The 16,128-nt window shown below is 39.9% G+C and overlaps 1 protein-coding gene across 1 annotated transcript in view; it reads left to right on the top strand.

Moving 5' to 3' along the window:
- Positions 1 to 15,642, top strand: part of OMA1 (OMA1 zinc metallopeptidase) — a 76,737-nt gene extending 61,095 nt beyond the window's left edge. The window contains exon 9 of the mRNA XM_040978483.1: positions 15,192 to 15,642. Coding sequence (XP_040834417.1) covers positions 15,192 to 15,404 — 213 coding nt within the window. The 3' untranslated portion in view covers positions 15,405 to 15,642. The remainder of the gene's footprint in view (positions 1 to 15,191) is intronic.
- The last annotated feature ends 486 nt before the right edge of the window (positions 15,643 to 16,128 follow it).

Raw genomic sequence — 16,128 nt, forward strand, 5'->3', positions numbered from 1 at the left:
GGTTCAGCTGCAGCCATTGCAGCTGCTTGGGGAGTGAATCAATGGACAGAAGATCTTCCTCTCTGTCTCTCCTCCTCTCTGTGTATCTGACTGTCCAATTTAAAAAAATCTTAGAATAAGTAAATAAATAATTATACCTTTTAATTACAACAGTACAAATCTAGATTTTCTACCTTTGCCTTTATCTCCTTGCCTTGATACATTTCAATAGCAGAATATTAAACTTGTAACTGTTATCAAAGGAATATCGTACTGTGGTAATTTGGGGGGAAATGATGGGAAGGGAAAATAAGGAGAGAGGAAAGGGAGGGGGAGGCACCTATAAAACTGTGTCATGAAAAATTATTTTAAACAATTTTTAAAAGATAAGTGGTTTCGAAGAATGGAACTTGCATTATTTTTAACATATTGTTTACTCAATACTATGTCAATTAATTCCATAATGTTGTATATTGATATTGAGGTTTTGTTGGGGCTTTTAACTGACCGGAACTTTACTCTGTTAGCTCTACCTTCAGACCAGAGAAGGTCTCCCCAAGAGGCCACTGAACTTATCTGGACAATAAGACGCTGGACTTTATGCTAGGTATATGCTTGCAATGAAGGAATCTCAACTGAACTTGAACTGTGGTTATGCAGCAAGATGGAGGAATCCACTATGGGGGGAGGGGTATGGGAGGGGTGGGGGGAATCCCCAGTGCCTATAAAACTGTATCACATAATACAATGTTAATAACAATAAAAAAATAAATAAATAAACTATACACAAATTAAAAAAAAAAGATAAGTGGATGTGTTCACCTACAGAGTGAGTTCAGAAGATGATCCAGGGCAGGATTGCAGTATTGAGCATTTCCTCCATTTGGTTGGTAGGAGAAAGACAAAGCCGATTGTGGGTCGAAGTCATGGAAAGAGAACCAGGACATGAAGGTTCTGCGACTCTAATACGAAAAAAACCCACATTTTTATGATTTTGATCTTTTAAATTTCACTCTCTGAAAATTCTGTATTTTTCTATTAGATTTTTTTGAGTACTATCACAAGCAAATATATTATTTCTTGCCATAGTGTATTAAGATTTCAGATGTTTTGAATTTCTGCATTCAACAGATGTTTACTAATTACATGTAATAGGTAATGTGAACTAAGTAAACAAAAATGCCTTCCTTCATGAAGCATTACCGTAGTAAGAGGAGACAGACAAGCTGGGATTAAAGGTGTCTTTTTATATAGAGATGCAAATCCTATTCAGGATTCAGGGCTCTACTCCTATGACATCATTTAACCAGAATTTTCTGCATATAGGCCCCACTTACACACACTCCTGAGTGTACACTGGGAGTCAGGTCTTCAGAATAGGAATTTTAGGGGGAAACAGCTTGGTCCTTAGCAGATGGGTAATGTGTTAGCAGATACAGAGGGGTGTTGGAATAGCAGTTTAAAATAGGGTTGGTCAGAGAATGGAGGATAGAGCAAATCAATCAACGACCCCAGCCATGTGTTGGCAGTGAAAATCTGGGAAACAGAGACTCTAAAGTGAACTATGTCAGTGAGCGGATTCTGGAGAGATTTCATTGTGCTTGGAATGGCAAGACTGGCAGCAATTTAGAACTGGTGAACTATCCAAACCACTTGAGCAGGACCCTCGGAGCATGCCCTACACAGGGGTCCTGAGATGGGTGTGAAGCTGGGTGGAGCTTTTCCCTTTATCTCTCCCCTTACCCAAGATAAAGAAAATAATTTTAAAAAATTAATAAGAATAAAGTGGTCTTACGCACTTTCCTGTAGCCCTTGATCCTTTGTGCCCTAATAAACTATGTAAAGATTATCAAATAAAATAATTTTTAAAAATAGGGTTGGTCAGAGGTGCTTTCCTGGACTAATTGATATTTGAGCACACACTTGGGGTTGGTTAAAGAGTTAGCCAGTGAGCTGGCGCCTCCTTGTACAGGAAACAGTGAAGGCAAGGCCCAGAGGCGGGAGGAATGGCAAGAAAACTGGTGTGCCTGGTGAGGAGTGTGCAGGGGATCCTGGCTTTGTGTCCACTCAAGGACTTTGTATTTTGCCCAGAGATGGGGTGTTGGTCAAGTTCTTTATGATTTATTTTATTTGAAATAGTTCCAGAAAGAGAGGGGAAGAGACAGAGATCTTCCATCATTACTCACTGAGTGGCACAATCCAAGGTCTCCTCTGTGAGTGGTAGGGGTCCAAGTACTTGGACCACTTTCTGCTGCTTTCTCAGGTGCTTTGGCTGGGAAGTACATCAGAAATGGAACATCCTAGACTTGGGACTCATATTGGGTGCTGGCACTGCAGGAGGCAGCTTTAGTGGCTATGCCACAGTGTCCCCCCGTGGTGGAGGATTTTGAGGACTGGTTGAGTGGCAGTATCTGACATTATCCAAAGCTCCCCAAAGAGGACAATGGGATCATCTTTGGAGTATTATAGCATAGTATTATGTGTACAGAATACAATACTTCCCTTTTTGTTTTGTCTTTAATGTCCTAAGCTAGAAATAAGAATACCTTTGCTCTTTTTAGAAAATATGAATGCTGAGATAAAATGTATGTGGATGCCTAATGAAGTATAATCCTGTTATCTGCTATTTAAATGGGATAGATAGAGATTTATAGCAATTATCTTATTTATGGTTAATAAGCTGATGTGTTATAACTTTATTTACTTGAAATAATCAGTTAAATTTAGGAAACATATCCCAGATATTTTGGTTACCATAACAACTTGGGTGAAAAATTGAAGAACAGATGTTGTATCAACCTGTTGATGTATAATAAGATGGCAGTTTTAAAATTATAGTTACACTATTCAGATTTTGAGTTTATATATGCCATAATTTGTCCTTGAAAGAGATACACTTTTAAACTTTTTTTTTCCTGTAAGGATTTTTATTGGGTATGAATAGATATAAGTAAGGAGGTTAACTTGAAAGATTTATTTTTAAAATCAAAGTATTATCTCTACTTCTCTATTTCCGCAAACACCTGTCTCTATCTGCTCACCTCTCTCCATCTCCTCTCTTCTTCTCCCATCTTCATCCTTCCCTTCCCGACTTCTGTCTTTCCCTTTTTTGGGGGGATTGAAGGGATGGAGAATGACACAGTAAACAGAAAAAACATTTGGAGTTATTAGTTGTTTAAGATTATGTTTTTATACTCCTACTTTGAATAGGATTTATTAATGTTTTTAGAGCTTTCAATGCCAGTTTTATTTGTAAGCTGTTCTCAATCTTAATGTTCAGATTTACTACGTTTTTAATATTTAGATATTAGCTCTCACTGGCAGACAGGCTATAAATGCATTCATTTTAATCTCATTTTATATTGAATCCTTTAAACTTTCAAGAAGCTGGGGGTTTGAACTTACATGTAAATCATTCTTACACATTTATAATTGTCAAAGTAAATGAATAAATCATTAGTGTTACACATCTCGTGAGTAGGAACATGAGAGTGTTTATCACTGAAGTGAAATGTTGTTGGCCAGTGTGCACAGACATTCACCGTTCACCTTATAGAATTTCATTTTGTCTGACATGGGGACTGTTGAAGAAAAAGCAAATATTATAACAGCTGCTGTAATTGAATTGGCCTCTGAATCATACAAAGCCAGACAGCCTGACAGCAACATTGTCTACAACCTTAAGAGGAACATTCTGGTATGCATGATATGTATGTACTTGAAGCTCAAATAAGTGGGCTAGGGATATATAGGCAAATATAAACATATATATATAAATATATATATCCTCATAGATGGAATGAGTAGTGGAGGTTGGCATACAGACCAGAAAGAGAAGATACATTACAGTATGCATCTCTTCTCCCAAGTGAAAGGACTGTCAAATACACTGTTGAATATACTTTGGCAAAAGGATACCAGACTATCTACCATTGTCCATATGTGTAACACTAAATAACAGAATGTTGGACTTGTGACTTGCTGAAGGACTGTACTGTTGTAATAATATGGGAAGACACTGGGGGAGAATGAAAGGGTCGAGAGGGAAATCCTTGTGCCTATCGCATCATATCATAGAAATAATAAAGTTTCATAGTCTATTAAAAAAAGAAGAAATTACGCTGGAGAAAGGGGAGAAAAGTAATAATACTTTTAGAAAACCAGATTTAAAAACTGGGGTTAATTGTTTTTCCCCTAGAAATATATGGCTTTTTGTGTTCTAAGGAAACTTTTAGTCCAAAGCTTCTTTGAACAATAGCTTCATGAAGCCATTTTTTTTTAAACTTAATTATTACCATTTTTTTATGAAAAATAATTGCTATTTTACTTAATGTGTAGTGTCTAGGAAAAACTGATGTGTACCAGCAGTTTTATAATGCTTTAGTCATTGTTGGGAATAAATATAGCCAGTTCCTTTTTTTATATGAGTCTTTTTCTTTTTTTTAAGGGTTGCTTATTTGAAAGGCAGTTACAGAAAGACAGAGACAGACAGATGTATCTTGTTTCTGCTGATTCACTCGCCAAATGGCCACAGTTGGTAGGCCTGGACTGACAGGAAGCAGGGCAGGAACTTCTGCCATGTGGGTGCAGGGACCTAAGCATTCGTCCTTTTCTTTCCTAGGCCTGTTAGCAGGAAGCTGATTTAGAAGCAGAGCAGCTGGGACTCAAACCAGCACCCATATGGAATGGTGACATACAAGGTGGCAATTTAACCTGCTATGGCACAAAGCTGGCCCTGTGTGTTTATTGTTAAATATAATTATCTTAATTTTTCAAAAAAGATTTGTATTTAAGGGGTACAATTGACGTCATATGTCCATCATTGCGGGCATGGACAATGGCAGAGGGTCCAGCATCCTATTGCCAAGATATAGTTAACATTTTCATTGGGAGTCTGGAAGTAAAGATGCATACTGCATTGTATCCTCACATCTGGATATGATAATTTCCATTACATACTTACTTTACATCCCCTTAAATGAAAAGCCACAATACAAAATCAACAACAGCAAGAAAAAGAGAAATTTACAATTCCATGAAGTTCTCAAGAGGTTTTGATAGTTCAACAGTTCTGGATTGCTGTCAGTGCCATTATTCCAATCGTGATAAAATCTCTCCCGAATTCACTGGCTGCTATGGTCTATGTACTGCCATACCCTCCATGTGCCATTGGATATGCCGTCCATTGCTCCATCAGAGGCCCAGCTCTGACACCTGTACTACACAGTCAGACCGTAGAACCTGCAGTTCTTTCCATGCTCAGGGTTGAATCCAGTGGTTCATTTGGTATGGGATCGCCAAAGAAACCTCATCTGAGGCCATCCCAGACCTGGTTCTTATGTGTATGTGTGCCAATACATGGTCTGGTACAGTCTGTCACCCAAATCAGCCTACACACACACTGATAGTTGCAATTGCTGGGACAGTTCTGAGTCCAGTCCCGTGTTGTACACAAACCAATGGGTGTTGGAGTACATCCCAATCCTTCCCACCACATACTCGGCCTTCACATAAACCAGTGGAGCTGCAGCCTACCCTCTACCCTGGTTCCTGTGCTTGCCAGTATGTATAGCTGACTGGTCCTGTCTGTCCCATATCCCAATCATCTCTTATACATGCCAATGGGAATTGAACTGGTTTCATCCCACCCAGCCCCACTATCCAGTCCACACTGGTGCCAGCGAGTGCCACCATCTGTCTAACCATGCCTGCGCCTGATAGAATTTGGCCCCTGTGCCAGCATCTACCAGCTGATACTGTGGCAAAGCCCAACCAATCCACACCTACTCTGGCTTTTTCATGTACCAGAAGGTACAGTCTGCCTAACCTGGCTTTTTCCTGATCTAGCTCACATGTAGGCCATCAAATGTTGTGGCCCTGCCCGGCCTGGTGCCCCCTCCCCCCCATTCCAGCTCTCAAGCACACCAGTAGGAGTAGTGGCCCAGTAGGGCACACCCGACAACCTCCCACTGGAATCATTTCCACCACCCCCTACCCCCACCCCCCGCCACACCCGGGTTTCACATGTGATGGTTGGGTGTTGTGGCCCAGACTGGCATGGTCCCCCTTGCCTCGGCATTTGCCAATGGGTGCTGTAGCCTGGCCTGGCCTGGCCCACCCTAGTTCCAGCTCACGCTGGTGGGGGCTACATCCTAGCCCTGCCTTGTCATCCCCCAGTCCTGGCCCTAATGTGGATTGGCTGGTATTGCATCCCAACCTGGCCGAACCCACACTCCATTCTGGCACTTGGGTTTGCCAGCAAGTGATATGAACTGACCCAGCCTGGCCTACCCCTAACCTGTGCCAAATGTATGCCGATGGGTACCGTTGGCAAGATTCAGGAGCTTTATCTGGGTTTCCCACGTGGGTGGCAGGGGTCTATACACCTGGCCCATCTTCCACTGCTTTTCCTGGGCCATTGGTAGGGAGCTGGGTTAGGAATAGAGTGGCTGTGATTTGAACTAGCACCCATATGGCAGTCTAGCATCACAGGCAGTGGCTTTGCCCATACTTCCAGCCCCGTATTACCCTGTGTCAGGAATCTCCTAGTTTCTGGCTGCCTCTCATTTAGTGATGCTGGAGTCCACAGTGGGCTTGAGCATGACTGTTTTATTCCTGTTTTATGAAGAGAACGGGCTTCCTATCGCCAGCAAGTGGTTGTGGGTGATAATGTGGAATCCTGCAAATATCCCGTTTTTAGACAATTGAATACGTTTTTTGTTTGTTTGTTTTTGTGTTGAGGAACTGCCTTCCTCCTGTATTTTGGAAGGCTAACCCAGGCGTGTGTCTTTAGGAGGAATCTGCGTAGAGCAATTTAAAAGAAACTGATCAGCCGAGTAAGTCCTAGTGGAATAAAAAGGTGTTGCAGCCACATTTCTCTCCTATTTAAGAGTAGATTTAAGGGAGGAAAGAGAGACTTTAAAAGAAAAAATAAGAGTGAAGATAAGTATTAAGGAGTTGGAAAAAAGCTGAGGAGGAAGGGAAAATGAAGATAATTTTGTTACAAGATTTATTGAATATCTTAGTGTTCTTAACTGATGATGGCACAAAGACCCTCATTTAACTAAATCCAATAATAATAACAGGGGCCCAATGCAATAGCCTAGTGGCTAAAGACCTCTAATTGCATGTATTAGGATCCCATATGGGTGCTAGTTTGTGTCCTGGTGGGTCCACTTCCCATCACAGTGGCCCCGCTTCCCATCCAGCTCCATGCTTGTGGCCCAGGAAAGCAGTTGAGGACGGCCCAAAGCCTTAGGACCCGTACTTTGTTCTTCTATCTTGCCAAAGCAACATTTCTTTTAAGATAGAAAATGGAACACATGGTGGCCCTGTGCGGTAGCCTGGCGACTAATGTCCTCATCTTGTATGCGCTGGGATCCCATATAGGCACCACTTCTGATCCCGACAGCCCTCTTCCCATCCAGTTCCCTGCTTATAGCCTGATAAAGTAGTCGAGGATGACCCAAAGCCTTGGAACTTTGCACCCCTGTGGGAGACTGGAAAAAGTTCCTGGCTTCAGATCGGCTCAGCTCCGGTTGTTGCTGTCACTTAGGGAGTGAATCAGTGGGTGGAGGATCTTCCTCTCTGCCTCTGCTCCTCTCTGTATATCTGACTTCCCAATAAAAATAAATAAATCTTAAAAAAAAAGAAAATGGAAAAATGGGACAATAGATCAGTGAAGTACACAGTAGCAGAGGCACTCTCTCCAGAACCTACTGACCGGAAGTAGATGACTTTTATGCTTTAGTTTGTTTATATGATTGTACACTTGCCATTAGTAAAACCACAGCTCACATTAGAAATTTAAAAATTTGGTTGAATGGCACAAAATACAAAATTTAGTTGATATAAATTAAATACACATATAATTTTCCTAAAATTGTGGTCATATAACCTGAACAAAAATATGTGCAAGTAACATAAGAATGCTATGGTTCAAATTGTGAGAACACTTTTACAACTATAAAATAAAATAACAGAAATTAAAAGATGAGTAACCATATAAAAATTAAATCCTGTACATGTAAAGGAAGAGAGATGCATAAAAATAAGAGAATGCCTTAAAAACGGCCAGTTTTATAATAAGGTGGTTATATTTTCATTGGTTGCTGACAAATGCTTATTTAAAGAAAACTTTGTCAGTGTAAGTTCTCTTTTAGAAAGAAATACAGAAATATAGCTAGGTATCTCAACTAGGAAGATTAACTTAATAAAATTAATCAGAAGCATACAGTAATTAATTCTTTTGTAAATTTAGCCAGTATGATAATGACTGGATCAGGCAGATTAAAAAAACGTAAATAGAATCAGGAATAGAGATACGATAACATGCAAGAAAACAACAGTATTGTGGAGAACTCTAATTTTAATTAGATGTTAATTAGTAGTTCAGGTTGAATTCAAAGGTTTTTAGATATGTGGGTGTGTGCACATGCACAGATGTGCTTATACACATTTGTACATGTGTGAGCTGCCAGATGGATGCACTAGAAGGGGAAATCACAAGCAAAATGCTCAAATTAATTTTGGAAGGGATTAGAGTATAAATCAATTTTAAAAACAAACCCTTAGAGTTGTAACAGATTAGCAAATAAAAGGGCACCTCCCTGAAACAAATTTACTGTGGAGAATTTTTTCACAAGTTCAAGGAACAGTTACCAACAGCTTCAAAATATACAAAGGTGCATGATTAAGTATCTGATTTCATTTGATGAGGATAAATGACTCTATCCTGTTTGTGAGCAAACCTTGATTTGCTCCACAATGCAGTAGAAATCTGTTGTCCTCCTCCTCTGCTTCTGTTCTGGTAAAATTGACATTTCTCCCCTTGTTACTCTATCTCCATTTTAATCATCCTTTTCCATTTTTAACCCCAAATTATTAAAAACCTATTTTCAATATGAAGCCAGAATAACCATTCCGATGTATTTCTCTCGTTTAAAACCTTCCTGTGGTGTGTAATCTAATTTGAAAGCTCCTGTGCGTGCTGATCTCTCCACGGTTTCTCTCCAGTTCTTAGCCAGTCTTCCATGCAGTCATTCTCTAGCGCAGTTCACTGATAACTTTCTTCATGTACTTTATTTAAAGGATCATGTTTACATGTGTGTTATCTGTCTTCCACTGTAGGATGTAAGGCCCTTGTTCCTTGCTGTATCTCTTGTGCCTTTGAGAGTCTCTGAGATACTTAGTGAATACTTGTTAACACGACTGCATGATGTGTAATGTTAGGAAAGATGTGTAGGGTGGATTAAAGACAAAAATTGGCAGTAAGATTTGAATAGAACTCCTAATCCCTTACAGAAAATTAGTACATAGAGAATTAATAGGTGATAGTGGGAAAACATGCCTATAGAGTATTGCAAAAATTGCAGTGATGTTGAAAGTCTTGGCATCTGGTCTAGCCACCCGACTCTGAGGAAGTCAGCTAATCTAACCTTCAGTTTCTTTGTGTATAAAACTGAGACATCAGAATCTCTTAGGCGTTTGCTGTTTGTGCATTTGTGTGGAGAAAGTCCTTTGCCTTTAAATCTTTTCTGTCTCTCTAAAATGCTTTGGTGGTTGAGTATTCTCCACTAGGCCTAGTTTTTCGAAAGTAGTTCATACCATGTTCCACTTGCAAAACATATGTAAAATACTTGACCGGTGCAAGGCACATGGAAAGTAAACAGTAAATATTGGTTGCCTTACTTTTACTGGGGCTGCTTCCTTCCGTGTGACATCAGACCTTCCTCAGCACTCTCAGAACTGTGCGTTGTTGTTATTATTTGATGTAAACTCTTAATAGTTTTCTCTTTTATGTTTATTGCGATGATTGATTTATAGCTAAGTGTTCTTATAAGTGTTTAAAATTTAGCATACAGTAAGGGTCTGTTGTGCCCAGGTTGTGGAGTCAAACCCAGAAAAAGTGGGAAGGCAGATTCTGGCTGCACTTTGGAACAGTGTTTCTTGCTTTTGAAGAGAATGAAGCTACATTTACAATGATAGATCTGAATCTCTAAAAATAAGATGTTGGTACACTGGAATATTGTATAATATGGAAAGAAAGGCCAAAGAAAAGGAAAGATTTTTTTCCAAGCTATGTGAGAAAATCTTACTATGCCAGATAAATGTGGAATAGATGGAAATATGTGTCATGTATAAGAAGATTGTGTTTGATACATTGTTGAAGGAAATAGTTCTCACATGAAGAATTATTTAATCCAAGCTTCAGCTATTAGAAAGAATAAAAGATACCTTAAAAGGATTATGGGAATACAGTTACTAATTTATATACTATATTACATATAGCATATTTATATACACTACATGAAGATTTTGAAATCCATGCACAGATTTTTTTTCATAATACACATTTTCATGAACTTTTTGAGGATCCTTTGTGTGTGCATTGTAATAATCAAAGAAATGTAACTCATATGCTCAGTGTATAGAAAAGGCCAGTAAAGAATTTACTCAAACAACATGTGGTTAAAAAAGGCTTGAGGGGCTGGGCTCTTATCACAGCTTATGCTGTTTGGGATGCCGGTTCAAGTCCCCGCTCCTCTGCCTTCTGTGCAGCTTTGTGCTAACCCATGCACTGACAGGCGGGAGATGACTGCTGAAATACTCAGGCCCCGCCTCTCACTGGGACACCTGGGTTGAGTTCCAAGCACCTCATGTTTGTCCTGACCCAGCCCTAGTGAAACAGAAGATAGAAGTCTATATTTTTCTCTTTCTGTTTCTCTGCCTTTCAAATGAAATTTTTAAAAGTAGGTAAAAACATTAAACGCAAATGTTTTTTTATCCTAGGTTTTTTCTTCTAAACCAGGATTTTTTAAATATAATATGCTATTTTTTAAAAGATTTTTTTTTTTATTGGAAAGGCAGATATACAGAGAGGAGGAGAGACAGAGAGGAAGATCCTCCATCCGATGATTCACTCCCCAAGTGAGCGCAATGGCCAGAGCTGCACCGATTCAAAGCCAGAAGCCAGGAACGTCTTCTAGATCTCTCACACAGGTGCAGGGTCCCAAGGCTTTGGGCCATCCTCGACTGCTTTCCTAGGCCACAAGCAGGGAGCTGGATGGGAAGTGGAGACTGTGGGATTAGAACTGATGCCCATATTGGATCCTGGTGCGTTCGAGGCGAGGACTTTAGCCGCTAGGCCATGGCGCCGGATCCATATAATATGCTATTTTTTTTAAGATTTTTTTATTATTATTATTTTTTTATTGGAAAGGCGGATATACAGAGAGGAGAGACAGAGAGGAAGATCTTCCATCCGATAATTCACTCCCCAAGTGAGCACAACGGCCGATGCTATGCCGATCCGAAGCCAGGAGCCTCTTCTGGGTCTCCCACGTGGGTGCAGGGTCCCAAAGCTTTGGGCTGTCCTCGACTGCTTTCCTGGGCCACAGGCAGGGAGCTGGAAGGGAAACGGGGCTGCCGGGATAGAACCGGCACCCATATGGGATCCCAGGCGTGCAAGGCGAGGATCTTAACCACTTGCGCCACCGCACCGGGCCCATAATATGCTATTTTTAAAACTATGTTAAGTTCATAATAAATTTGAAAGGAATGTATGTAGATTTCCCATATACTTTCTGCAGCCCCTCCCTCTGCAGGCATTGCATCTCCCGTGATCAGTATCCTGCACCCCAGTAGCAGTTGTTACAGTTGATGAACTGCATTGCCCTATCATTATCCTCCAGATCCTTAATTTAGGACTCTCTCATGGTGTTAAAACAGTTTATGAGTTTTGACAAATGTATAATGACACATATCCATTATTGTATCATGCAGATTAGTTTCATTGCCCTAAAATAATTTGGGAGCAAGAGTTTGGTTAGCAGTTAAGGTAAAGAACTCCCTGTCCCATGTCAGAGTGCCTGGGGTTGAACCCCAGCCCTTGCTCCTGATGACAGCTTCCTACCACCGGAGCCCCAGGTGGGGGTCAGAGCTCAGTGGACGCGGTCATTGGACTCCTGCTATTCATGTAGAAGCCCTGCATTGCTTGGATGGTACAATGCATGCCCAGCCTTGGCCATCACAGGCATTTGGGATGTGAAGAAGCAGACAAGATTTTTCCCTCCCCTTTTCCCTGTGTATTCCCCATATTCATAGGTGAGGGATCATTCGTGGTCTTACATAATCCTTAAGTTTTTTTTTTTTAAGATTTATTTTATTGAAAAGGCATATTTACAGAGAGAAGGTGAGACAAAGATCTTCCATTTATTGGTTCATTCTGCAAGTGACTGCAATGGCTGAAACTGAGCTGATCCAAAGCCAGGAGGCAGGAGCTTCTTCTGGGTCTCCCTCATGGGTACAGGGTCCCAAGACTTTGGGGCCATCCTCCACTGCCCTCCCAGGCCACAGGCAGGGAGTTGGTTAGGAAATGGAGTAGCTGGGACACAAACTGGCACCCATATGGGATCCTGGTGCATACAAGGCGAGGATTTAGCTTCTAGGCTATTGTGCTGGGCCCATGATCTTTGAGTTTTGACAAATGTGTGATAAACTGTCTCCCTTTCCTCTTTTTCATCTCTTTCCTTCTCCCCAGCCCCCTGACTTTTCCCTTCGTTCTCCATCTCCCCTACCTCATGTCTTTCCCCTCTGTCTCTCCTTCTATGTCTCTGCCTCGCAAATAAATATATGAAAATACTCTGTGCCTACTTAGTCCTCCCCGCCTACATTCCCTGGCAACCATAATCTTCACTGTCCCAATGGTTTTGCTTTGTCCAGAATGTCATATAGTTGAAATGCTGCTGCCTTTTCAGATCAGCTTTTTTGTTTCAGCTTAGCAATATATTAGCATTTAGGGTTTCTCCATGTTTTTCATCACTTGGTGGCTCATTTCCTTTTAAATATAATTAATATTCTGTTGTTTGGCACTCACCTACTGAAGGACATCTTGGTTATGTCCATATTTTGGCAGATAAAGCTGTTATAAACAATTACCAAGCCAGCTTTTTGTTCTCTGCCAGCCGTTTAATTTCTTTAAGGCTTATTTTCTTCACCTATAAAATCTTGTTCTAAGGTTTGAGATTATGCAATTATGTAGATTAAACACCATAAAATCATGTGTTGTTCTAATCAAGTATGCCTATGTTGCTCCTTCTCTCCCCTCCCCTCCCCGTCCCTCCCCTCTTTTCCCCTCTCTTCTCTCTCTTCCCCTCCCCTCTCCTTTGCCTTTAAAGTTCATAAAATCTTTCAGGTAGAATATTAAATAACAAAAATTGTGGTATGTTCTTACTCTTTCTATTCTGTGATTCTATTTTGGGAGTTATAGTTCAAATAAATACAAGTAGAAGTTACAAAAATAATTTTTAAACACAGATTTTCATAGCAAAGTAATTTATAAAAGCTGAACAACAGAACTGTGGATGCAATTCAAATGTCTAGTAATAGAGAAATAGGGATTAAGTTACATGAGCTTTTGAGATGTTTAGACATGTAGTGCCTGCGTCTGCATTGACATTCTAGCCTCAGACCCATCCAGAATTAACCCCAGATCCTTTTCATGGTCTTAAAACCCCACCCAGTTTTCTCCTGCCAGCCCCCTCTGCTTAGCAGCCCCAGCATAGCTCACCGTCCCTAGCACACCAGGTGTGCTCCCGTCCCCTTCTCAGTCGCTGCTCCCCCATAGAATCCTCTTCCCTAGGTTGCAGCTTGGTCTGTTCAAGTATTTTGTACTCCAGTGTCTTTGTTTTATTTATCTTCTCAACGACATTTTGCCCGTCTAATCTTTCTAAAATGTCTCACTTCTCCAAACCCTGAGTATCTTCTTTCCTGTCGTATTTACTCCCCTTTTAAGACACATCACCATTAAACAATTAATGTGATGTCCTAAAAAAAAGAAAATTAGCCTCTTCCTAAGAGTTTTCTCTTTATTTTTTCACAATTTATTTGGTTTTATTTGAAAGGTAGGGTTTACAGCGAGAGAAGGAGTGACAGATTTTTCCATCTGCTTGTTCACTGCCCAACTGGCTGCCATGGCAGAGCTGAGCAGATCAAAAGCTAAAAGTCAACTTTTTTGAGTCTCCCACGTGGATGTGGGAGATCAAGGACTTCAGCCATCCTCTACTGCTTTCCCAGGCCATAAACAGGGAGCTGGATTCAAAGTGGAGTAATGGCTCTGCATAGAGGATTAGTGTGCTATACCACCATGCCAGCCTGCAAATGTGTCTTTTAAAAACCCCTACATACTGAGATGCTTTCCTTAGAAATTACTTTAGTTTTTGTATCTTTATAGTTGTCCAGGTACTCACTTTCAACAGTTAAGTAGTTCTATAAGGTTAGTTTTGTAAAATAACATGTACCTGCTCTGTTTTTCCTGACCTGAATTTTGCTGATAACTGTTTCCAACATCATGACTTTTTGTTTATTTATTTTATTTTTGTTATTTCCCATGGGTCTTTTCTTTCTTACTTTTCACTGCAGACAGTGAGACGTAAGCTCTGTCTTATTCCTGTCACACTCTTACATGCATATACAGCTCCTGTTCTCCCTCTGTCAATGTAATTAAACTGAGATTTGGGTTACAGTAAGGTTTGGTATTTTAAACTTTAAACACTAGTTATACCCAAGCTGTGCTGTGGCTGTTTTCCTTTTCTTTTCTTTTCTTTTCTTTTCTTTTCTTTTCTTTTCTTTTCTTTTCTTTTCTTTTCTTTTCTTTTCTTTTCTTTTCTTTTCTTTTCTTTTTTGCATTTTGTTTTTCCTGGGTTTGAAACTTACCGTGATATTTATTTATTTATTTAACTTTTTTTTTTCATTTTGCAGTTTATAGTACAATTCCATTGTGTCTGAGATTTTTGAGGTTATTGGCATCAGTTCTAACCTAGATTGTCCGAGTTAGGTGTATCTTTCTTCAGTATATTTGAACATCTGTTGTTTGTTTTTTATTTTTCTGGAGACAAACTCAGAGTCTTAAAATATTTTTTAATCTCAGTGGTTGTTCTCAGAGCTTCTTGACTGAACTGATAGAACATCTGAGACAGCCCATTTGAAAGACCATTGTTGCAGATACTATTGTTGCTGCTGTTATTTGATAAATACTATTTGAATAAATTATGGAAAGTGACTATTTACCACAAATTTGTATTTGATTCTCTTTTATGTGTCATAATGAGGATACCTCTAATGAAGAATACAGAATATGTTCTCATGTTCAATTGTTTTCCATCAAGTTACAGTATAAAACATGTAATCTATCTTATATTTTTTCTTTATAGGCTCTCAAAATTAGGGAAATGTGTAATTGCCCACCACTCTCTGGACCAGACCCCCGGTTACTGTTCAAACTCAGCATGAAGCATTTCCTTGAAGAATCAGAGAAAGAAGCCCAAAACATCACTGTTAAGAAACAGAAAATGGATCCTCTTCCCTTTCAAAAACAAGAGCAAATACCGTTAAGTTACATAGTTGAGAAAAGAACTAATAGCTGAATTAAAATTTATGAGACACAGAATATATGAAGAATGTAGCAACCCTTATCATTTTTATGGTACTTTTGAAAAATGATGTCTGCAATGACAAAAAAATTATCCAGTCAAATCATGCATATTATAGATAGTATCTAAATTCTAAGAAGTGTTTATTTTTTATGAACTGTATATTTTAATCTATTTTAGAATACCTGAAGTGAGGAAATGTCAAGGGAATAAATTTTTATTATACATTTTACTCATGTTTGATTTTGATTTGAAGGACAAACTGCTGGTATGTGAGAAATCATAAATCAGAATGGATTTCAGTGTCAGGCTGGCATGGCAACAGGCTGAAGGTATCTCGTGCAGGGGATGGTTTGCATGGTGGGAAAGGGGTCCTTGGGATCAAGGACTTTCTGCTCACCTGTGGCTGGCTGACAAGGGGAAGGAGCACAGAAGGAAGCTGAAGAAGCCGTCTTCACACAGAGGCACAAGTCCTGTTCAGGAAATGGTGGCCGGGAAGGGTCATCACTCTGCAGACATGTGTGTTTCTAATGCACTATGTCTTAACAGAAGTTCATTTTGAATCCTTATGGTGTTATAATTTGGGAACTTCTGGACTTAGAGAAAATGCCTGCTCTGTTCTCATTGAACTTGCCACCGGGGGAAGAAGGGGCAAGGAACTTCCTCTAAGTTGTTGATCTTAGCAGCATACATCAACAAGGGAGCTATAGGAGGAGTC

The sequence above is a fragment of the Ochotona curzoniae genome, unplaced genomic scaffold, assembly GCF_017591425.1.
Source record: "Ochotona curzoniae isolate NIBS_2020 unplaced genomic scaffold, NIBS_Ocur_1.0 contig_291, whole genome shotgun sequence".
Classification (NCBI taxonomy): domain Eukaryota; kingdom Metazoa; phylum Chordata; class Mammalia; order Lagomorpha; family Ochotonidae; genus Ochotona; species Ochotona curzoniae.